The sequence below is a fragment of the Orbicella franksi genome, chromosome 1 (genome assembly GCF_964199315.1).
Source record: "Orbicella franksi chromosome 1, jaOrbFran1.1, whole genome shotgun sequence".
NCBI classification, from domain to species: domain Eukaryota; kingdom Metazoa; phylum Cnidaria; class Anthozoa; order Scleractinia; family Merulinidae; genus Orbicella; species Orbicella franksi.
In genome coordinates, this window is record NC_138145.1 from 31280032 (window position 1) to 31304064 (window position 24033).

General features: G+C 39.3%; 1 protein-coding gene and 1 long non-coding RNA gene across 2 annotated transcripts; both read left to right on the top strand.

Annotated features, from left to right (window-relative positions):
* Window positions 1–1348: 1348 nt before the first annotated feature.
* Window positions 1349–2595, top strand: LOC145484208 (uncharacterized). Its single transcript, XR_014048993.1, has 2 exons — window positions 1349–2059; window positions 2336–2595. It is a non-coding gene; the product is annotated as an uncharacterized LOC145484208 (long non-coding RNA).
* A 4915-nt stretch (window positions 2596–7510) lies between these two features.
* LOC145503017 (uncharacterized) lies at window positions 7511–22842 on the top strand. The gene is made up of 9 exons (XM_081482444.1): window positions 7511–9800; window positions 13801–13983; window positions 15344–15518; window positions 17231–18919; window positions 19378–19501; window positions 19708–19854; window positions 20339–20393; window positions 21091–21145; window positions 21458–22842. Exons 1-9 carry the CDS (start codon window positions 9434–9436, stop codon window positions 21534–21536), a joined length of 2874 nt encoding a protein of 957 aa, XP_081338570.1. The 5' UTR covers window positions 7511–9433; the 3' UTR covers window positions 21537–22842.
* The last annotated feature ends 1191 nt before the right edge of the window (window positions 22843–24033 follow it).

Genomic DNA, 24033 nt, shown 5'->3' on the forward strand with positions numbered 1-24033 from the left:
CATCTGAAATGAAAAAACAGCAGGAGACCGAGCAGTATCTGCAGCTGCAAATTTAAATTGTCTCTCTTATTAAAAAGCAATTTGAAACTTCTTTGCGCGTCTTAATATTTATTTGAACTACAAGAAAACAGATTTATAAGAAGTGTTCGCTACCGATTGATGTAAGAGTTATTATCTGTGACACTGACTTGTTTAAGTCACAACAATTTCTACAAATAGCCATTTTTCAAACTGTGATGGACTAAAGAGCTAGCGTTCTGACAGTGCTGTGTTATTAGTTCAGTCAGCTTTGTTTTCTGATGAACAAAGCTCATTTATGAGGACAGGCAGTCTAGAAACCGTGGTTTATTCGCTGTGAACACGTTAATACTATCATTGACCCTGAAATAGTAAAAAGAAAAATTTGACAGAATAGCTTATTCAGGCAACCTTTTACCAGTGGGATTGAAGTTTGTTCCAGAAACAATAAACCAGGAGGCTGAGATTTATTGTGGAGAGACCCTCAATCTTTTGAAGAGTGTATTTGAAATATAAAACGTTTTGATTTGTTTGGTTTTTATTAACAAAAACACAGAAGATTAAACAAAATAAATAAACGGATTGGACCATGGACGCCTTTTATCAAAAATAATAATAACAAAAAGCAAGAGGAACTATTATCATTTATGCACGTCGGCGAAATTTCGCCGTCATTTTCCATGTCATCTCTCCTAAGATCTCCGCGAGACCTCTTCCATGTTATGGGGGAAATTTCCTTAATAATAAACGATATAAATTTGAAAGACAATGAGACTATGAGAAGATAAGAACTGCTTGACAAGGAAATACAAAATTATCGTATAATTTTATTTCCACCTGCTACAGGAATCAATTTGTTTTTCATGGATAGTTAGAAAATTGCTATGAGGTCCAAGAAACTGTCGACGTAAGGACTTATATTATGTGTTAGATAACAGAGAGCTGTATCTTAACTCACTCGAGAATTTGCATCACGCTATGTGAACGAAAGGGGCAACTTTCTATTTAAGTTATATAAACAAGGTGACCTCATGATAGGGCTTATAAACCTCCCGCAAAACTGATAACTAACCAGCCAATCAGGATGTGTATTATAGAACAATAAATGTCGTAATTAATGATACTTATCACCTAAAGCTGATGGTCGTCTAGAAAATATCATGTGCAGTGATTACTTGGAACACCAGAAAACATAATTTTTCTGTTTTCTTTCCTAACGTAAAATACAAAACAAAGTGATCGAGCCATAGTGGAAGGGAAACTTTTTCAGTTATCTCCAACACTCAAACATTTAGAAGCTATTTTAAAGCAATACCAATCGTTAATGTAAAAAAAAAAAAGCGGAAGTATATCGACGTAATAAGAGTGCTGCAATTCATGGCGACCTTTTTCAGACGTATTGTCGAGGGAAAAGGAACAGGATCTATCGGCGACAAATAACTCAATCAAAGATTGAATCCTGGTGTATTTTAAGACCTGATATAAAACTGTGTTTTCCTATCTGAAGTTGGGGCTGAGTTGTGTCCGTAACAAGACACGACCGTTTATAATCAGTAATAGCCGGTAATAATTACCCATTTAAGACAAAGGGCAAATATTCCTCTCTGACGTAGTGGGTGGTTTTAATTATCTTGCCCGTGGAGTCAGTATTATCAGATCTTTGAAAACGGACATGGCCCGGCTGCTTGGGCTTTGTTCTACCACGGCAGGGATTTTCATATCAAAACTGTTGGAAAATAACTGATGGACAACACTCAGGGGTATACGGTGTAATTGATTATCCCCTGCCGACTGTACGGTGCCCTAGGTATTGATAAATATCCACTGAAATGAGCTTCAAGACGAGTTTGCATATCCTCAGACCAAACAGACGATCTGTCCGTACGATAAAGTGAGGATGAAATCAACGTGTAGTTATGTATTGCTTTGTACGTTCCTTGTTGCCTTAGTCATGCAAGACTGTGTTGGTATTGGTATGTCGTACTGGCCTAGTCCCACTAAAAAGGCTAAAAAGGACCTTGCTAATGGCCCGGTTAATAAGGTAAAGAGGCAAGTTTAATGTTGAGCATTTTCTCGTAATAATAATTTTAAAACGCATGCAGAGTATTGCACTAATATAACGACCTGGCTATTAAATCTAGGGACTTCTGTTTTGCCTTAACTTTTTGGTTGCTGCACTGGCAGATTCCAAATTAACTGGCACAATGTGAATAGCTTGACGGTAAAACAGTATCATACATGGACGAACCTCAAATAATGATAAAAATATTACAAAGGTAAAACCCTGAAATGTGAAATTTTTTTTTTTCTGCTTTAGAACATTGGGCTGAATTTCCAACGAAGTCTGTGCGAAGCTGCTAGTAATTTGGATTGCAGACGAATACTGGACATGGACGAACCAGAGAATTGGTGAAGAAAAAGAGAACGATTAGTTGTAATTACGAGATTAGGAAGAAAATCCCTTCAAGCAGTATGTAAATTTACAAACCATTCGTGGTAGAATAATGAAAAACAATGTAAAATAATAAAAGCAAGTCTTTTAGGCCTAATTGCTTCTTGATATCTAAGTTATTCTAAAAAGAAATATTCTTTCAAAAGAAATTATATAAGGTCTAATTTAGTCTTTACGCATGTCCCGTGATCTAACTGGATCCGTCGATTTCATGTCACATTCCAATTTTAAAAGTTAGTTTCTGTATGAAGAATCTGTCTCCATCGATTTTGTAAGAGCTGTGAAAGTTATGATGATGATATTATAAAAAAAAATCCGGGGCAATTTAGGGGAGGTTTTCATGGCACACTCTGTTTTTTTGTGAAGATCATGGAAAAATCTGCTTCCTCAAGAGAAAGCAGAAGGCTTAGAATGAGAACAATGAGGTTTACAAAGACTATAGTTTCTTATAAAGCCTCATAAGAAAGCCACAAACACGCTTATTTGGGGCGATGTTTGGTACAGAGTAATACAATTTCGGTTGGTTTGAGCCTCAAAGTTGAACTTTCTGAATCAACTTGCACTGTAAGAAAAGATCATTAGTCAGGGAAAGGTGACATAGCTTGCTGTTCACAAATTGGATGATTTGTCAAAGATCACGGATATGAATCAAAGGAAAAGTGCGGGGTTTTTTTTCCTAATCTTAATCGAAGCCGGCTCGTAATTTAAACTTTCCATTTTTAATTGTTCAATCGAAGAATAGCACCACGATCTAAAACGTCGTCGACTAATCCGCCATCACCTGGTACTTGTCACTCCCTTAATTATGAAGCCATTATTCTGAATCGTGAGTGTGACAAGTGTGACAAGAGCTCACTTAACGAACGACATGAATGTCTGCTAAGGAGACTGCGAACTTGTTTCTTTTACTGATACTGAGTAAATGCTTCTGAGTGCTTTTTCTTGCAGATCATAATTTGACCTTTATACAAAGAAGTGTGAAAATGCTTGTAACTAAAAAACATGTAGTATCGCTTTACAACTACATGTAAAGATAATGCCTGGTAGACTAAAACCTCAGTAGAATTTTTTCTGTTTCAAGGGTTTTAAACAGCAAATGAATTACTTAAATAATGAAACGGCCAGAAGACACGAAACTGCAAACTCTACATTAGAACTATTATACTTTCCAAACGTTCACTGAAGTGTGTTGTTGAGCATCTCAAAGATGCGACGTTTGATTTCAAAAAACGTTCTTTTTAGGGGGAATTAATATAGTAATCTCACTGAGCCAAACGAGTAACATTTTAGAGTTCTCTTTACATATGAACCATACCGGCTACGTACCCAATAATGGGAATTTGGAAATCCGTTGTTTTAGGCAAGTACAGTATGTCCACTGACACCATATCTCAAAAAGCTACTCCATTCAATAACAAATTCCTGAGGCTTAATAAACTTCAAATTCCAAACCGACGAGGAAAACAGAGCATGCGTGTAAATGACGGCACAAATAGTCTGATCCATATTAACAATGGGAACTGCAAAAGAAAATCCATCAAATCATTTCAGTTCTAAATTGTGTCTCTAGTGGCACGCGGACTGTATTCAGAGTGACACGGTGAATCAAGAATGGAAAGAGCTGAAGAGAAAGATACTGCAGTGTATAAAAGTGCATAACACAAACGATGGCTGGATAGCAGAATGGCATGATTGCACGACTGGTGGCTCCGCTGTCAAGCAAGGAGCCACAGTGAGTTTCAAAGTATCAGGACTTTCCTGATTCACTCCCGAAGGTCGTTCAAGATCGCAGGTCTCCGTGACGTGATGAAGTGCCAGCCTTCCGTGGATGTATTCTCAGTTTTGATTTACAGTCTTGAGAAGTATACAAACTTCCTTACCATTTTTTGAAAAATGGATTTGGGGAAGGGAGAAGATGCTTCTCTTGCGTATCTTACAACCATACGTAGATCAAACTATTCACCTGCCAAAAGTAATGATTACATTACAAAAAAACAAGTATTACTACAAAAATAATCTTTGTTTTCCCTCGATAAATGATTTAGTACAGTGCTGATAACGTAATACCGGCAAAACCGGCGAGAAAAACAGGTGTTACAATTATTTCATACAAAGGAGGCTCTGAAAAGCATATACATCAAAAACAGAGAAGAAAGAATGTGCTCAGGAAAAACAATGAACAGAAGGACGGATAATATTACTAAGACCCATATGTTCAGTTGTTAAACGACCTGGACAAAGAGGAGCAGAGATCGTTCAACTAACCACATGCATAAGATTCTGTCGTTGTGGATTACCTAAATCGCGAACTATACATATGATATTTCCATTGACACGTATTATTAGATATTTAATAAAACCCCACGTACATTGTTCTAACAACGCGTTGTTTTGCCACAGAATAATGGGTACTTAGCCATTGTCAGGTTTATCAACAGCCTCACCGAAAAATTCATGTACCAACATATTTTTAATTTTTTTTTTTCTGCGGACACAATACAACTGATAATAGGCCCTTTGCACAATCCGGTCACATGATACGGAATTAATTACGCTGGGACGCAAGTTGCACAGTGGAACCTCCAAAACAAAGGAACTCGCACCACTCCAGCCCGACTTTCCTTTGTTTTGAAAGTCCCACTGTGTAACTTGCGTCCCAACGTAATTAATTCTGTACCATTTGACCGGATCGTGCAAAGGGCCTATTCCATGGCGAATGAATGGTGGCATGAGTACAAAAATGTTCATCATTCAAAGTCTGTAAATGATGTATAGTTAAAATATCGGAGTCTAATCAGACCCAGCGGACGGTCAGCCTGAGACATGAAGACCAAAACTGCGTCTACAGTTCTACTGCTCTGTACTCTGTTCTGTTCCTCTTCGTTTTAGGTATGCAGGAGAATGAAGCTCTTATGCCCGCAGTGCTCACATTGTCCACATTATCTTTACGAAGAAATACTTCCTCTGTTAATTAAGGCACGAATATTTTCACAGGACCTCACAGAATACCACTTTTCAGTGAAGTTTGCCTCCAGTAAAACTTTTAAATTCGGAATTTTTGAGCATGTTGAGAGAATAAACAAAAAGACACCAAGTTATCACTTTATGTAGTTAGAAACAATGACAATGACCAAGAAAAAATATCATGGTCTCTTACTATGACAGCATGCACTCCTACATGTTACAAGCTTGACGATATTTTCTTCAAAGAGTCTTAATAACTTATGATAGTAAGGGCACTGATAACCCAAGATAGTTCTGAGGCGCAGCACAGGAAAACTAGTTTTAAACGTTTCTTTGACTAAAACATTCTTCATCAGGATCTCACTCTAAAATATATGTTATTTCCGACGAATGAGCTTGCGAAGAAGGCCGAAATAACTATTTTGCCGGCACGGGACATAACGTGGCCTGGACTCTCGGCAGAAAGAAAGGGGTATATAAAGGGGAGTGTAGCACGTGACAGTCATCTAGGCCTCTGAATCAACCCTGTTCAGAGTTCCGTTTAATTTTTTCATTTTAGTTTTTCAGGTATTTTTACGTACTGCACTATCTACAGCCTTACCTTTGTAAAGCCCCCGTAGGAAAGGCTACCAATCGCCGGAGCATGAGCCATGGTTCCTACCCAGGTTTCCTGCTTCTTTTTTCGGAATGAGTTTTTTACGGCAGGTGTTTTCTGGCCTCCGTTCTAATTGCACTTCTATTGTTAGCGGTTGCTCAGCTCCGTTATTATTATCCTCCTCTGTATTAGCGTTCTTTACTGGTTATTTTTCTAGTTTACTAGCCTAAGTGGTACGATATGTTTGTATTTTTCCGGGGTTTTTGGTCCAAAGTAGTGGACAACCCGGCCTAACTCGCATTATATGCTTGTCTATGGGGTTTTTGTCCATCTTAGCGGACACCCCAGACTAACTGGCATGATATGTTCGTACATGGGGTTTTTTGGTCCAAAGTAGTGGACACCCCAGCCTAACTGGCATGATATGTTTGTATATGGAGTTTTTTGGTCCAAAGTAGTGGACACCCCAGCCTAACTGGCATGATATGTTTGTACATGGGGCTTTTTGATCCAAAGTAGTGGACACCCCATCCTAACTGGCATGACATGTTTGTACACGGGGTTTTTTGGTCCAAAGTAGTGGACACCCCCCTAACTGGCGTGATGTGTTTGTACATGGAGTTTTTTGATCCAAAGTAGTGGACACCCCATCCTAACTGGTGTGATATGTTTGTACCTGGGGTTTTTTGGTCCAAAGTAGTGGACACCCCATCCTAACTGGCATGACATGTGTGTACATGGGGACTTTCGTCCAAAGTTGTGAACTCCTCAGTCTAACTGGCATGATGTGTTTGTAAATGGGGATTGGTCCAAAGTTGTGGGCAAACCAGACTGTCGACTGCTAGCTGTGTGCAAATTTATTTGCTCTGTAACCTTAAAGACCTTAAAAACGTTATATTTTTATACGCAGGAGATTTTGGTCCAAAGTAGTGGACACTCTAGCCATAAAGGCAGTCAGATGTAAAGCTGGTTTAGTTTGTGTTATGTTTGTGCACGTCCTGCGTGTATACGTAATAAATGTGCTCAGTCAGTTATAAGAATCCACAAGGGTAGATTGTACAAGTGGTCGGCGATAGCAGCTTATACCTGATTCTTATTTACGTAGTTGCTGTAAAGTAGTTTGGGTTGGTTCTTGCCAGGCCCTCCCTAAATAAACTTATTTGCCTATTAGCTGTGTGTTCATTCGTTGTGAAGTGGAGACAAATTATGCATTTTTCATAATTAAAAACGCGAAATTCTAAGATTGGGAGCATAAAGTAAAATTATAAAGGAGCTGGTGCAGGCGAAACAGTTGTAGCAAGGGTTTACGTACATCAGGAACTAAAAATATGGGAATTGAAGGAGTTGTATATTTGTACTGTATCGCACTCTACTCAGTCGTACTTCTTTAACTAAAATATAATTATCCACTCCTGGACGCAAGGGGTACTCCCATAAAAAAAGACGGGGCTACTCGTCGGAAATTTTGAAAAGAACCCCTAAGAGTTACCAAAATCCTATTTTGTGGGCGTGGCTTGAAATTTTTTCACCCTTAAGAGGTACCAATGAATGAGTTGCCAGTAATCGGATACCCGTGTTTGCGCAAAAAACTCTGGGATCGTCAGGGGGCAAACATTGCAAGTCGCTAGAAGGAAATGTATGGCGAAAAATTGTTTCGACGCCCAAAAATATGGTTTTGGGGATAGATCAACGCTTTTTCGCCGTTGTTTTATCGCGAATGGATTTTGGCAGTGTTGATACATGGAAAATGTAAGTTTTTGTTTGAATAACCGTGAAATATGTGATAAAATTTACCGATAAACTCCCTTTTGCTTGCGTGAGGTTTATTGTGAAATACATTGAAGAGAATACTGAAAATTTCAATACACGCCTGATCTCGAGAGGCTACGCGGAGCAAATGGTAGAAAAGACCCTCCGAGAAGTTAAATATAAAGACAGAAAAGAAGCTTTAAAACAGAAATCGACAATTGCAGAAGGAACTACTACCCTTTGTGTCGGGCAATTTCACTCAATCGTCAATACCAAACTTTGGAAAGCGTAATCACGCACAAATGGCACTTTTAAATACAAATACTCAGAGATAAATTCAAGGAGCCACCCTTGATCTGTTATAGAAAAGGAAAATCACTGAAATAGGTGCTTGTAAAAGCAAAACAAAGGCTTTGAGCAACACAGAAGCCACACAGCATCAGTCGTGCGGACTCATTTGTCATTAAATCAACCCCAGACAGTACAATGATCGCCACCGGGCTTATTTCCAGTATTATTTGTATGACTGAGCTTTCAAATAAGCCAAAAGTAGCCTGTACACAACTTAAAAGGCTTTACTAGGCTATTTCCTCTCGATTTATACCTAATTAATTTTGTAATATTTTCAGACCATTACGCAATGTAAATTTCACAATAAACCTCACGCAAGCAACGGAGTTTATCGGTAGATTTTGTCACATATTTCACGGTTATTCAAACAAAAACTTACATATTCCACATATCAACATTGCCCAAATCCATTCGCGATAAAAACGACGGCGAAAAAGCGTTAATCTCTCTCAGAACCCGTTTTCTTGTACTTCGAAACAACTTTTCGCCGTACATTTCCTTCTAGCGACTAGCAATGTTTGCCCCCTGACGATTCCAGAGTTCTTTAATTTGCGCAAACACGGGTATCCGATTACTAGCAACTCATTCAATCTAAAACAACGCATTATCCCTCTCAGTACTCTAAAAGGTACCGCTCCCATTGTGGACCTTTTGAGGCTGAACATCCTAATTAATACCAAACCGTTTTTTTAACCCCTATCAGGTACGACGAGCAGCCCCGTCCTTTTTATATGGAAGTTCCCCCCCCCGGAAGGGGGGGGGGCAATAAGAAGGCAAGAATGTATTTTACAGATTACACTATTCAAATAAATGCAGGTACAGGTATTATTCTCGCCTCTGCTGGGATGCTATTGACAGATATCTACGTTTGATACCAGTTTTCCTCGATTCCAACTCAATTTTCACTTTTTAGGCCGAAAGACTAACTATCACAAGTTTATAATGCTTATAAATTAAAACTTTTGATACCATTTCTTCTGATAGGTCGTTCCTACAGAGATGGTAGAGTAAAGTAAAGACAGACCTCAACCCCCAAATTTTATATTGCCTGTAAAAACAGGTTCATTAGGAGTATTAATAATTGACTAGATTAAAGGAGTCTTCAGATAAAGATAGACGACGGTACTGGTTGTTCTTGAAGCTCCCGCGTGGCGTGGCTCCCTTGCTGTCCCTCACGCGCGTAGTCACCCACGCGCGTTTTGTACATGCGCAGTGAGACTTGTTTTGCCGCCATCATTCGAATCGTAACGACTTCGGAATTGGTTGTTATTCAAAAAGCTTGGAATATTTGATTTCAAAGTCACATGAATTTTTCTCCACAGAGCGATACCAGGGGAATTCATGAACAAAACCAGGGTTTCAAAAGCCGCCTTAGATTTGATAACACAGTCTACAAATCGGCGTCAGAAGCTCTAGAGGCTTACATCGCTCAGTTTGAAGGCGGCCGAAGCGTCACGAATTATCGACGGCGTCCTTCCGATTTGCTTTCTCCAGCACCGAAATTTTACTTTATGGATTCATTAGAAAGATCGCTAAGAAGTCCTCCAAGTAAATCGCCTGCTAGAAAAGTCGATGAGCTTTTGGAGTGGGTCAACGTAACTTATGCGAAGGAGTTATCGAGTAGAGTTGCACCTTTCGGATACAGAACTACTCTGGAACTCCCTGGTTCAGGTGAGCAGGTTATTGTGATCGCATGTAGCTAATTTACGCTAACAGTTCACATCGGTTATGAAGGTGCGAAATCCCTGATTGTCCGTAAAGGTATTGCTACTATGTTACAATGTCGATCACTAGTCATCAGTGAAGTCTGTGTTAAAAGTAATTTCACGGTGAATGAGTATATAGAAGCGTATGAACGCGTCCTAGGCAACCCTCTGCTCGCTAATCTGAAGTTGGAATTCCTACAGACTTGCATTCGTAGAGTTCGAGATTTAGATGTCAATTCGAATTTCTCAGTCCCCGGAATGATCATGTTATCTTAAAAATCGAAATAAACATCGCATACGTAAACCAGAGTTTACAAAGTCAACGTTTTGTTTTAATTATGGTAGCTGGCGGGAGTGAAATTTATTCGTAATTGTGCGGTTACAAGTTTAGCGTTTTACGCTCGAGTAAACAAACGAAGCAGAAGTACATGTACATTGCAACCGTCATGGGAGTTTACATTCACAAAGGCGCACTTGTCACGAAATCATGGCACGATTTTCACAAGAATGAGAAAATTAACTGGGAATAGAGCCCGAAAGTCTTCGATCCCGGCTTGTTTAATTAATATAACGCCAGTATAAATAATTTAGAAGGGACGCCATTGAAACCTAAACATCCTTTGTCTCAAAGGCAACCACCGTATGCTGGTGGTCTTGTAGGTTTGATAAAATATGAATTAAATTTTTTAAAGGTAATATCACTATTACCCCTAGGTCTCAAAATCATAGCACATGCATGTAATATGTACACTGTTTTACGTGCTGGGAAGTTTGGTTGCTAGGTTGTAATATTTTGTGCCGTGAGTAATTTGATATACATTAATGCATGGAAATGATCGTTATACCCTGAGATCACCTGGTACATGTAAATGCCTGGGGACTTAAAGGAGGAAAGATGAAAAGAGAGGGTGGTTCTCCCCTTACAGTTATGTTATAGGTATAGCAGAAGCAGCATGTTAAAATTCAAATGTGTATTTGTAATTGTGCTGTCATTCATTCAAAAACCAATCAAATCTTATTTTTGCAAAACAGTATGTACACAAAACTTTGTACAAAAGCAATGAGAAATCTACGTGCCCAGTTGCTGTTGTATGTGTACATATACACATGGTCAAACCTCCGTATGAGGGAATATTGGGAATTAGACATTTGCAGCTGATATCCTGTACCTTCGTGGAGGCTGCACATCAAGTGTACTGTTTGTGTGTGTCTGGAGCAACATCTCAGATTGTCTCAATTCATGATATGTTTAATAGATCCAGAAGGAAAAGAAAAAAAAGAAGAATTAATTCTGTTGGGTCTTGGTCTACAGTTTAGTACACAGTCTAGCATGTGTACCTGGAAGTATATTTCATGTATATATTTTCATTTGCATGCCACAATTACCATGATGCATTCCAAATAAGGACAATCACATAATTAACAATTGATTCATGCTTTACAGGTAGCATATGTATCATCAAGTTCTGATGCTCATGGGATGTTTGGAGAGCATAAAAGAAGCATAAGAGTGCACCTTAAGCAACTCTAGCTTCTTGAATGCTCTTCAAACTTCCTTGAGGATGTTTGCACAAAAATTTTCCAATATCGATTTTTTTTTCTGAGACTTTTGCCACTGTAAGATGACGAGTAAGTTATGTCAGAAATGTGAAAAAAATGGAGGGTCTTCAACTTCGTTTTGGAGAGAATATGGCTGAAAGAACACCCTAAATCTGAAAAAAATCTGGCTTTGTTAGCAAATAAGGCCACAGCGTCTGTAAGCCCCAAAAAATTGCAATTAGATCTTTGAAGTGAAATGTTCTCTGCCAAATATTGTTTAAGTGGACCTATTAAGTGAATTTAGTCAACTGGTGAGGTTCCTTAAAGAACTAATTTGCTTTTAGTGATTATAGTTTCATGCACCTTGCAGCTGCAAGATGGCAGGATTCAATGTTCTGTGGACAGAAATCTTGAAAATTATTTTAACTTCTCACATTGATTTTTTGTTCATTTTTGGACAATGTGGAGATAGTTGTAAATAAAATCTGTTTCTGAAAAGAAAAGTAGGGGTCACTGAGCGTCCAAGATCATTAAATCCAATGGCCATCTGCCTTATTGTTCATTTTAGTACTTAGCGCACGCACTCAATGCATGATGTGGCAGGTGAATTTGTGTGCACAGTAAGGATGTGCAGAAACAATTGGTGTGAACGTCCTTCAGTGAAGCATAACTCAGTTATGCACAGCTAAATAAAAACATGTTTTTGAATCATTTGATTTTGATGCACGCTTCCAGCGTTTGATAGTTAACATTGCTTTGCTACATGTGGGTACATGCATGTTATAAAAACAAAATGGCAACACAGAGAACACAAACATGATCAATGCAAGTGTGAGAAATTGTTTGAGAAAGCTTTCATCGATATCTCTATAGTATTTTCAAATCTCCACCTTAAGAGGAATAGGGAGCAATTTCAGATGTATTATTTGAAAAATACCCCACATACGCCCAGGCTCAGACCACCTAACCAGTCCTACAAGTTCAACTCTTCAAAAACTGTTATTTCTCTTGCATATGTATACTGTAATTAAGCCTTGGTTATACAGATTTACAATCAGTATCTCCTGTACAATGGCCCGGGATAGACTGAAAGAGCGTAAATTACTGTTTGATTAGACACCATCCAACACATTTCTCACTAGTATCATTAACCTGCACCACAATGGCATACTATGACTGCAGATCCTTATTATCATTATTATTGTAGCTACACTGTAGGATAGTGGGTCAATAGTCACTGTGGGCTTTGCCACAGATATCTTCAATATTCCAAAGTAATATGTTTCAAACCAATCTACAGTGGCATGATTGCATGTACATTATTACAATAAACACTCTCTAAGCAGACACTCTACATACCACACTTCAGTCATTGTACTGTACACGTATATAATATACTGTTTTATTGTATTTCAATTCTTTTTTTTTTAGAATTTTTACTTTTTTATTTATGTATTTACTTTAGTCAGTTATTATAACAACAGTCTCCTTACGTTTCAATGACAAACTCTTTGAAATAGTCAACACACAATAAGGGATAAAAGATGTTGGCTTTGATATTCAAGCCATTTGGGGAGTTAGTCTGTGATAAAACTATTCAGTATACATGTGTAAATAATTATGGAGTTCACTCCCATCCTTTAAGAGTTGTCTTTATTACAGTGGGACTACTCGAACCGAGCCACGAAAAAAAAGAAAGAAAAGAAAACTAACCAATCAAAATGTAAACTGAGAGCAATGGACTGGTACTACGCTTCTCATGAGGACAAGTTACAGCCTGTTTAACAAGAAAACAGAAACACTATTGACTCCTGCATTACATACACACTATGTCGTAGAAATTCAGTCCTTGATGGCAAATTATCACATAGATATCACCTGAAAAATTCAGCTTGAAAACTCATTTTGCAACTACATTGTAAACCAAAATTGTTGAAAAGTGTACAAAGTTAAGGATCGAAACTACTTGTAACCAGTCAACAAATGGCAAAGTTTCCTGAGAGGTTCACAACGCTTCACACTTTGTTCACATTCTTCAATGTTATTGGTTTATTTGAAAAAAAGATTCCTACAGTATTTCTTGTTGTCAAGTAACACTCTGATTGGTTAACTCTTTTCCAAGTGGCCTGGTTTGAGTAGTCGCATTGTAACACATGGCAATTTATTGGGATATAAAGGCACAGCCCTTGTTCCTGACCTCACAATTGCCACTTAAGAAGTAATGGGAGTGAAATACAGCTACATGTGACTACTAAGAAAAAATTTTGCTCTTTCTGTCCTAGTATTACTGATGTCAGATTAACTTCACTTGTTTTAAGGAAGCCATTTCCTAACACACACAGTTAGTGCTGGTCCACTGTACTCCTGAAGGTGTTCATATCTGTAATCATTATTAATAATGCTCTTTATCATCTTTTAATCCTCAGATGAAGAAAATATGAATCCTTACCCAGCCAGGCGTGTTCGTCACTCACACAGTGGCAATGATGGTGAGCTTTCTACCCTCCCCTCCCCCAGTTCTTCAGTGGTTGATCTAGACAGCAATGCTGGTACTGTGGAAACAGAAGTTCTACTGAGCAGTTTCAAAGGATCTAGACCTTTGGCCTCAGGTAAACAGTCAAATAATACATGTATATTTTACATATTACTTAGCTCTTATTAACTGAGTAGGAGGTCTGTGTGGGAGAATCTTGACCAAGGTCGTAAGTACAGACCGAACACAGTGAGGTCTGTACAAATGACCAAGGTCAAGGTTCTCCCATACAGACCGACTAAGCTCGGTTAATAAGATGTTTATTATATGGCAAACAAGAAAAAATTAATTTGTTCAATGTAACTGGTTTGTACACTGGGAACCCAAACACTATATCAGCAGTAAAAATAAATGTACTATTATTTACCTGTGTTCCTGTGTCTTTTTGAGTCGTTTAGAAGGGATTTGAATGAAGCGAAGGTAGTTTACATTTCCGAATATTATTTCGTCTGCCGCTTTGTAATTACAACGCTCCAATTAGGTCTCAAGTTTCGATTAATGTTGTGAACTATTAACTCTCCTTGGGGGAGAGATTCTCAAGTTTCATAATGGCCGTGTGAGACGAGAGTTAACAGTTAATGACATAAATCGAAACTTTAGACGTAATCGGAGGAGCGTCATAATTACAAAGCGGCAGACGAGATAATATTCGGAAATGTAAACTGCCTTTGCTCCATTCAAATCCCTTCTAAACTACTCAAAAAGACACAGGAACACAGGTAAATAAAAGTACATTTATTTCTATTGCTGTTAAAGTTTTCGGGTCCCCTGTGGTTTGTAGTGAACTGACGTTTTACTTGCGAACGGCAATGAGCTGAACTTAATTTTGCCAAAGTTTGCTTGTCCTCTTTACTTTTTTTCTCATCAGGCTTTTTGGCACTTCGATAAATAAATATTGTTAAAAGAAAATAGTCAATATTTTTGCATTTTAGTTTGCAACTTTTTCACTGCAAAACATTACCAGGCTAGATGCTGGTCTAGATGCCAGTCTAGATGGGAAAATCTAGACCACTTTCAACATTGATTTCAGCAAATCAAATTCATGAATTTGTTAGATACATATTACTCATATCATCCTTGAGGCAAATGGGCTTTGTAAGTGAAAAAAAAAATGCATGAACTAGCTGTCCCAAAAGGTATTGTTCAGTGTAGAGGAAAATTACAATGATTTCGTAAATAAAATCAAATAAACAAATATGATGGAAGATGATGGAAGGTACATATAGATAGACTGTCTAGGTTACCAATTCTATGCTGTGTAACAGTGTTATATATATATTTTTTTTTTGTAAAGAAACAGTTAAGTCCTTTTACATTGCACAGATTATCATGACTAATTAAAATAATATTAATTTGTGGATTGAAAATATTGTTGTGCCTGTGTTACAGACTGCTTCTTCTTGACGTCTTTATTTTACCCTGCATTTCTTTACTAGGATCCTATTCCAGTAAGGCATCATTGAGATCCCCACCAAAAGTGGGGCCAATGAAAAACCGTTCTCGACCTGATGGCAGTACAGAGTACCCCAGTTGGGTGTCTGGACTTGGCAAAGAGTACCCCAGTTGGGTGGAAGATCTTGACACTACTGGACGGCACAGAAAAAAAGAGAGGTCAGTATTCAAACATGATATACACTGCAACTAACCTGGGACATAATTGGTATCTGTCAGTCTTAGAGACACTGAAGTGATGCTCTGAATAGAGGTTCTGTTGCAGCAAGGGAGTTGGGGGAGGGGGGTGCGAATAAATGCGGGAACGGCAGTACTTCCCGCAGCAACTGCAAATGAAGACTGATGCTGGTCTTCCACCCTGGCTTACCTGGGTCGTAGTCTATGCTTCCGCCCAATTTACATTTGCACTTGAATTGATTTGTATCCATAGAGTTCTAAGAGCTTGTACAACTGTAATTACATCCTTTCCTTGAGTTTTTCCTGCATCTGTAGTGGTTTCGTTTTGTTAGTGAACATGATGAGGCTGGTTCCGTAGGCCTGTTTATATTCAGCCTATTAAAGTTGTCAACGTGTTTAGCTGCATGTGGACCTGCCAAAAACAGTCCCTGTCCCACCACACAAACAGTAGGCTCGATTTCCGCCTCACTCTCTGAAGTCTGGTCTACGTTCCCAACGGCGACAGCATCCAAAACAACAATAGTAAAATTGGAAATAAAAAGAAACCAATAAATAAAATGAAATAAAACTGACTAACGGGAGGGTACGGTGGCCGGGCAACACCCAAAAAAACGCCCAAACGCCAAGAGCACATCACGTTGATCCCATGTTGAGCAGGAGAAGCGGAAAAACAGGAATGAGCCTGTGCAGATGAGATGACCGCTGACTGTTGCTAGAGGCGGGTTCCAAGAACCCTTGAACAATGTCTGTTCGGGTTTTCTTGGACTCGTAGTGGTTTAAAACGTTCAAACGAAGCTGTACAAGGCATTTTAAAATTGTTGTAAAACAAGAAGTAATATATCAAACACGAAAGACCGTGTTTGACCACATTTCCAAACACCGAGAAGAGAGTTGAAAATTCGACCCGCAGCGGAGTATTTTTGACGCACTTCGAGGTGTTTGGAAATGTGGTCAAACTCTGTCTTGAGTGTTTGATATATCTTCTCAATCGAAACTAAAACTAAGGAGAAAACGGAGAGATATAATCGTAAAAATCTATGCTAATTAAGATCAGATATCCAAACACCGTCACGGTCATGATTTCCTTTGTTTAAACTTGATGAATAATTAATGAGTTTGAGAAGTGGTCGATCAAAATTTCGAGCCGATAAACTAACTGTTGAGTTGAAACTGGAGGAATTCTGAAATTTGAAAAGTTGAGCAGCAGTGTTGGTGGCAGCAATGGCGAGAACTGTTCGCACCCAGCGCGTTTGACCAACGCCAATGCAACGCTTAAGCCTGGTTTTCACCAGCGACGCAACCCGAGGAGGGGTGTACTCCCAGAAAAATTGGATGGGGGTGTGAGGCCCGCTTCCCAAAACCCTTACCCTATTTATGACGTGACCCTTAAATCAAAACCCTGTTTGAGATCTGCGTTGTAATTAGTTCTCTAGTTCAAACCAATGTTAAATTACCAGTTCGGAATGTTCGGATGCTTTTGCTTGGGTTTGTGTTTGCGCCGAATTTCGTTTCACTTGGGTCATCCCTTGCGTTTGTGCTTGCGTCGTTAGTGAAAACCAGGCTTCAGTGCTCCTCTTTCGTTAACTAACGCTAGGTTAATTTAAGTACACCTTTCCATGATTGCCAACTCTACACGTGCGATCCTTGTTCGACTATTGTTAATATATATATTTTGTGATTTTATTCTGTTTTAGCCCTGATAAGAAGTACTCTTCAAGCACGTCATCCACATCAGAAACTGACACAAAAAGGAAATCATTCATGCGTTCTTCACGGTCCACGCCAGGTCTTAAAGTGTCCGATTTACAATCCAGAGGCAGTTACTCTTCAAGAAGACCCAAGGACCCAACAATAGTAAAAATGGCGGAAAGTAGAATGAACGGAGTTGACTGGAATGATGGAGCAAGCACAGACACGGATATGTTAGTTTCGCAGTCTGTATATGGACAAAATCCGGTAAATATGGGAGGCGATTTCCATAATTCTTTATACCAGGACAAGAAGGTTGCGCGACTTAAAAAAGAGTCCACTAAAAAGCTCCGTAAAAGCACAGGCAAGGTAAGATCTGGAGAACAGTCATCAGTTTCTCCGAGACGATCTAAAAGTCTAAGTTTCACACCCACAAAAACTCTGCGTTTTTCCACAAGGGACGAATATTTGGAAGGAAAAGAGAGCACGCCTTCTAGAACTAATGTATTGAGGGATTCGTCCCCAGAGGGGAGTCCTTTTACTGCTCTTCCCTCAAGATACAGCATACCTCCACAGAATGAAAGATATGGCACAACTGAAGAGGCTGGACGCCGCAGCGTGTCACCAAGGTTAAACCGAATGTACGTTTCGCCGCCTACTCTAACACGGTATTCAAATCTACCCGTCAAGAGGGAAGAAGGAAAATCATTACCAACTGTCAGTAGAAAACAGTATGCTAGTTCCAGTCCTGTCAAATCTCCGTCGCCCGTAAGCATTCCACTAAAGATAGACTTGCCGCCACGAAAGGACGACAGCGATATGGAGTCTGACGACACGGACAGAGTCATGCGCAAATCACCTACTGGAATTAAAATGGAAAAGATGTATAGAGATCCTAATACCATGTACCCTTGGAAAACTATGATTCAGAGTTCTAGATCGCAAGAGAGCACCGTCGAGTCCGTACATCCTAAACCCCAATATTATTCAACACCCATGGCTTACACGGGTAGGGAAACCCCGATGGTACATGGCTCATCGGGCAGGCAAACTTATTCTAGCAGTGTGCCCCACAGTGACCGTCGTAGCGATTCAAGAGTGGCTTTCTCTGAACCCAGAATCCAGACCCAGCGTAACATGCACGCAAGGACGATGGAGAATTTGAAATCAACTCCCAAGCCCGTGTTCGCCAGTTCAAGTTACCGAGCAAGAGAGGAGAAGCTTGCAAAGCCAGCTCCTGATGCACGGTACCGGAAACCTCCTCCCGGTCCCAGCAGGAGTGCAGCGCGGAAGACAAGTCACCGACGGAGCAAAACGGTTCCTGATTTAAGAAGGATCGCCATCAGTTCAGCTTTAAGGCCAAGACATTCACGCCGGAGTCTTGACGATGATGTCATCAGTGTGAACACGGCGGACACTGAAACGCTTGTTACCCACCCACCCATGCCTCTGTTTGATGTCAGCCCTTCGCTGACTACTGTCTCAGATAGCGACACATTAGTCGAGTCGGAACCGGAGACAGAGACGGACATGGGTGTGATCAAAACACGTCACTTGAGTCCGCGGCATATGACGCAAGTGACAGAGGTACAGGAGGAAGACGAGAAGTTTTCGCCGACAAGTGCGTTTGCTTCGACCAACCCGCATGCAGCAGTACGAGAAGAACTTCCTCAGAGATTTCACTTATGGAAGTTGTAAGTATATTTGAAAAACTTGCTAGTGGCTCTGTATTAACAGGTAGAGATGTTTTCCAGTTTCCCTTATAATTCAATAGTTGTTTTCTTCTTGATTTAGGTTTTCGTTTCGTTCAAGTGAAATTTTCTAATGCAGGTCAAATGTAGATAGAGGCTGCGAATGTAGTCGCCACTTGTTTACCGATCACAACCGGAACGGGCGAGGGAAACGTTCGTATAACGTTGTTAACGGGAAGTTAAGCGAGGTGCTGCATTTACTTCGCGTACATGTAAATGCGCTGCAGGCATCCATCTATGTACAGTGTGTGATATAGCTCTAGCATAAGGGCAATTTGTGTCAACTTTTTCCCTGATGCTTCGCTGGAAACAGGATGCATGTAAGCGCATGAAAGTCCACTGTCCAGATTTCAAAGCACGTGGACAACATGTATTTTGTATTTCTGTTAATTTCTGTACAGAGATGAAGACACAAAGGCACCAGAAAGCTTCATTAGAAGGCGCTTTACAAGTCCAAAGTCTGGCATCATATCATCATTCCTTGAAGACTGTCTGAGTGTTGATAGTGATGATAAAAAACCAGTGGTGAGCTTAGACTCGTTTGTTCGCCCTCTATACGTGATGTTTTGCCCGAAACTTCTTTAGTTCCCCATTCTCATGATCCACGAAATCCGCTCTCTTTTTGCTAAATTTTCTTGCATAACATGCGCTTTGAAGGAGTGATTGCTAAGTTACTGGAAGCTTGTGCAAAGCAGTTTTGACGAGCCTGTTTGTTGTGGTGATTTGTTTAGAAGCCGGATAACAGCTCTCCTGCAGCGAGACTCAGTGGAAAGGAAGCTGCCCCAGGCCCTGTGGAAGCCTTGAAACAGATGCTGTTTACCATGCAGGACATGGCGCATCACGAATCGCTAGATAACGGTGATTCAGACTACTATAAGGTAACACCAAATCACGAAACACTAAACAACGTATATTTAGGATAAGGTAACGCTAAATCACGAAACGCTAAATAACGGAAATTTAAGATAAGGTAACGCTAAATTACGAAACACTAGACAACGTATATTTTGGATAAAGTAACGCTAAATCACGAAACGCTGGACAACGTTTATTTAGGATTTGGTAACGCTAACTCACGAAAAGCTAAATAACACATATTTAGGATAAAGAAACGCTAGATAACGGAAATTTAGGGTAAGGTAACGCTAAATCACGGAACACTAGCCAACGTATATTTAGGATTTGGTAACGCTAACTCGCGAAAATCTAAATAACGGATATTAAGAATAAGATAACGCTAATTTACGAAACGCTAGATAACGGTGATTTCCACATCTATAAGGTAACGGCAAAACACGACACATTTGATAACGGAAATTCAGACTATGATTGGTGAATAAAATGACCATTTTCTCTTGCAAGGCTTCCTCTGATGTGGATTTCAAGTCCAGAGATGCAAAAGATTCTATAACGTCAGGTATGTATTACTCAAGGTCGCTCCAAACAGTTTCTAGCACTTAGATTGTCATGGGTCGTTTATAACTACTCTTTATCACTTGATGCTACAATCATGGTATTAAAAAACTGCCCAATCATTAGTGAACGCGTTGTTATCATTTTCGTGACACAATAGGTTACCATAGCATCAGTATGACCTGCTAAAACACCCTTAATTGCAGCTTTTGGGGCTTATAATTCAAAAACGGCACGGTGAAATTTTTTTTATTATTATCAAATTTTAATAAGCATAATAAGACGCAACTTTTGGCAAAGTTTTTTAAAAAATCTGTACATAGGGTTCAGAGCCAACTTAAAGTTTCAAGAATTTAAGGTGGCTCTGAACCCCATGTACAGATTTTTTGGAAACTTTGCCAAAAGTTTCGTCTTATCATGCTTATTAAAATTTGATAATATTAAAAAGCCACCTTTGAGCCACCTTAAATTCATTCAAGCAACTATTTTAAAGAAGCTACTTCTGTCGCAAGGCACTAATGTTTCACTCGCAGCTGTTGATGGCTAAAATAAAACAATAATTTAACTCGCAGCCTATGATACCTACATTGTGTATAATGGATTTTACTAAGGTTGAAATACATTCGAATCGAGTTCTTCCCAGGCCATTTAATCAATTTCGTTAATGTTTTTCAGTTTGCTGAGTTACGTTTCTGTTTCAGATGACCAAAGTGAGCGAGACGCCGACATTTTCCGTGGAGAGGTCTCTTTACAAAGGTGTGCCAAGGTTCTATATTAACATCCTTTAAAAGATCTTTTGTTTTAAACCAATTCTATGAAGCTCTCACCCTTTTTGTTAAGGTGTATGCTTTATCAGGTTTTGCAGAAAATGGCTTTAAAGAAATGGGGACTAGGTTATCTCCTGCATTTTACCCCTGGTCAGTCTGCATTTTACCCCCATTCTACAGTCTGCTACCCGCAGTCTGCGTTTTGCACTGACTGGCTCACCATGAGGCCAAGCCAATTGTATCATGCTTTGTGTTTGTTAAACAACTCAGCTCTTATGCTGGTGTCATCTTCCCTTCACAGAGCGTATCATCATCTGGAACGACTCAAGAGACTTGTGGGAAGAGAAGATGATCGCTCTTCAGTGAGCTCCACCAATTAACAACCACACATATTGTAATTAATTTAGTTAGTTTAAAGTTAATTAATTATCTACTGGTACGTTGTTCTCATTGAAAAAAGCCGTTTCGGGCGTGCGCCGTGATCTTTATCCAATGCCGTTTTGTTTATCACGGATGTTCATCAGTTGATTGCAATTTCACGTGCCTCCTCCCCGGTTCCTGCTGACAGTCCGTATATACCATGAAACTCTAGCTCTTCGTCTCCAAGTCTTTACGGAAGGAATGGTTGAGCCCGGACGTTTTCTTTCTTGGTTTACCTAAGGGACGTACGTACCATTTAAGGACATCTTGCTAGTGTAAATTAAATGGCTCGTATGTTTTGGAGTCGAAGTGGAAAAAAAATTGCTGCTAGCTATAGATGGCTGTCATATTGAGGCTATTCTTGAGGACTCTTGCCTGTCTTATTAATTTAATACCGCATATTTAAACAATGACAGAATATCGATTAAATGTCAGCTATATATCAAGAGAGAACATGCTTTCTGAGCATTTATAGACCACTAATCCCATATTTTCAGTGGTGATCTTTGTTTTCGGGAGCAGCGTTTTGTAGTATTATGAGATTTTAAGATCGGTTGCTAGAGATTTTTGAGGTATAAATATAAGCTGTCAGCAAGGGTGGTGAGGTTTACATATAAATTTGTCAGTTATTGCTTAAAGTTTTGATTTTTCAATTTTCATCTACACCTTCCAGCTTTGTATGGCACAGAATGGCATGGCCTTTAATAGAGTGACCTTAACTCTTGAATCAGCAATCTGAATTTGTGATTGAACCAGATATGCGGCGCTTTCAAGAAAGTTTCCTACACAGTATTAAGCATTCATGCAGTTACGATAAAATGTCGGTCGACGCATCATCCCATCATCCACCCTCCCCTTCCCCCTTTTTCCCAGCTCAGAGAGGGATGTAGTTTTGATTACGAGAGCACAATTGACGTTCCAGTGTATTAAGAGAAATAGACCAGAGATTAACGATTATTCAGATACAAAGATCATTTATTGAAATTTCGTTTTTATTACCATTATTCCGCTTGGTTCTTATCAAATCAATAAACTTTTTATCAAATTACAAAATAGCTATGGGTTGTTATTGCATGGGAAGGTGATTCAGAGAAATTTGTTAGAAGTGATTTTTGATCAAATATTTTCTGATAGTTTTTTATAGTTCTTATAGGGTAATATATACGAATATTTATATTTATACTACTAGTAATTGCAAATATTAAACAACTTGGTCTATTCTTTTGTGGATTTATAATATATTAAATATTGTTACAAAGCAACGTATCCTTTAGTCTGTTATTTCCGTCTCCTGGGAAGGAATAGCATCTTCAGTTAGTTTTTTATGTATACAATAGACTATTTTACAGTTGTCTGCTCAGTGACCTGGCCTTTGAATGGCAGCGAGGCTGCAGGTGACCTTGTTTTGATACAGACCTCACTGCTTTTGTTGTGTAAAACAGGTTGTTCTTATGCACAAGCAGAGAGGTCTGTATCAAAGCAAGGTCACCTAGCCTCGCTGCCATTCAAAGGCCAGGTCACTGAGCAGACAACTGTAAAATGGTCTGTTGTTGACTGATTACGCTTATATATTTTTCTGGGCGATATACACGACAGCAAAATTATTTCCAACAATTTTTTCATACCAAGAACCCCGCCATGCTAATGCATTTATAAAATCATCCATTCTTCTCTCAACCAAAACGAAACAAAATATTTTCGCCTACACTGCCATTTTTGTTTCGTTTTTGTGCGCTAATGCATTTTCAGTCGAAAACGCACACTTTTTGATGCGTTTTCTAAAACGCCAGAAAACGCTGATGGTAGCGACACTGTATGACACGTGTTCCGTCACCCTTTTGAAAAGCCTCCGTTTTCACCTGGAACGCTTTCAAAACGATGCGATTTCGAAAGGCTTCACTTTTAAAACCGTTTTTGAAAGGCTCCGTTTTCATCAGAGTTTTTCGGGCATTTTAGAGAAGACGAAAGGCGAAAACACGAAAACGCGGCTTTGCGTTTTAGTGTGGACGGAAATCGTTTTGAAAACGGAGCTTTTCGAAAACACTGACGTCACGATAATCATATGATTTCTGTCGCCGGTGATTGTTGCGTTTTCAATTTTTCCGGGGTAGTGTGGAGAGTATGGGGCCCAGTTCTCGGCCACAAAAAACGTAAACTTGTATTTCTTACCTTGGAATAGCCGTAAGGACTTAAAATTTCACGGACAACTAGCTTCAGCATTCAGTTTACACATGTAGACGTATCGACTGCTCAGCGCTGTTTTCTCCCGAGTAATAAAGAAAATGGAGGCTTCGTTCGTGGGCTCAGTTATCGGCCAGCAGGCCCAGTTCTCGGCCACAAAAGAGTGGGCGCGATTCCTCAGAATAAACAACGCTTTATTACCATTTTTTGTTGATAAATCACTTATAAGGCTTGTGTTTTGATCTTTCGATCACAAATTATCCTTAAAGAGCTTTG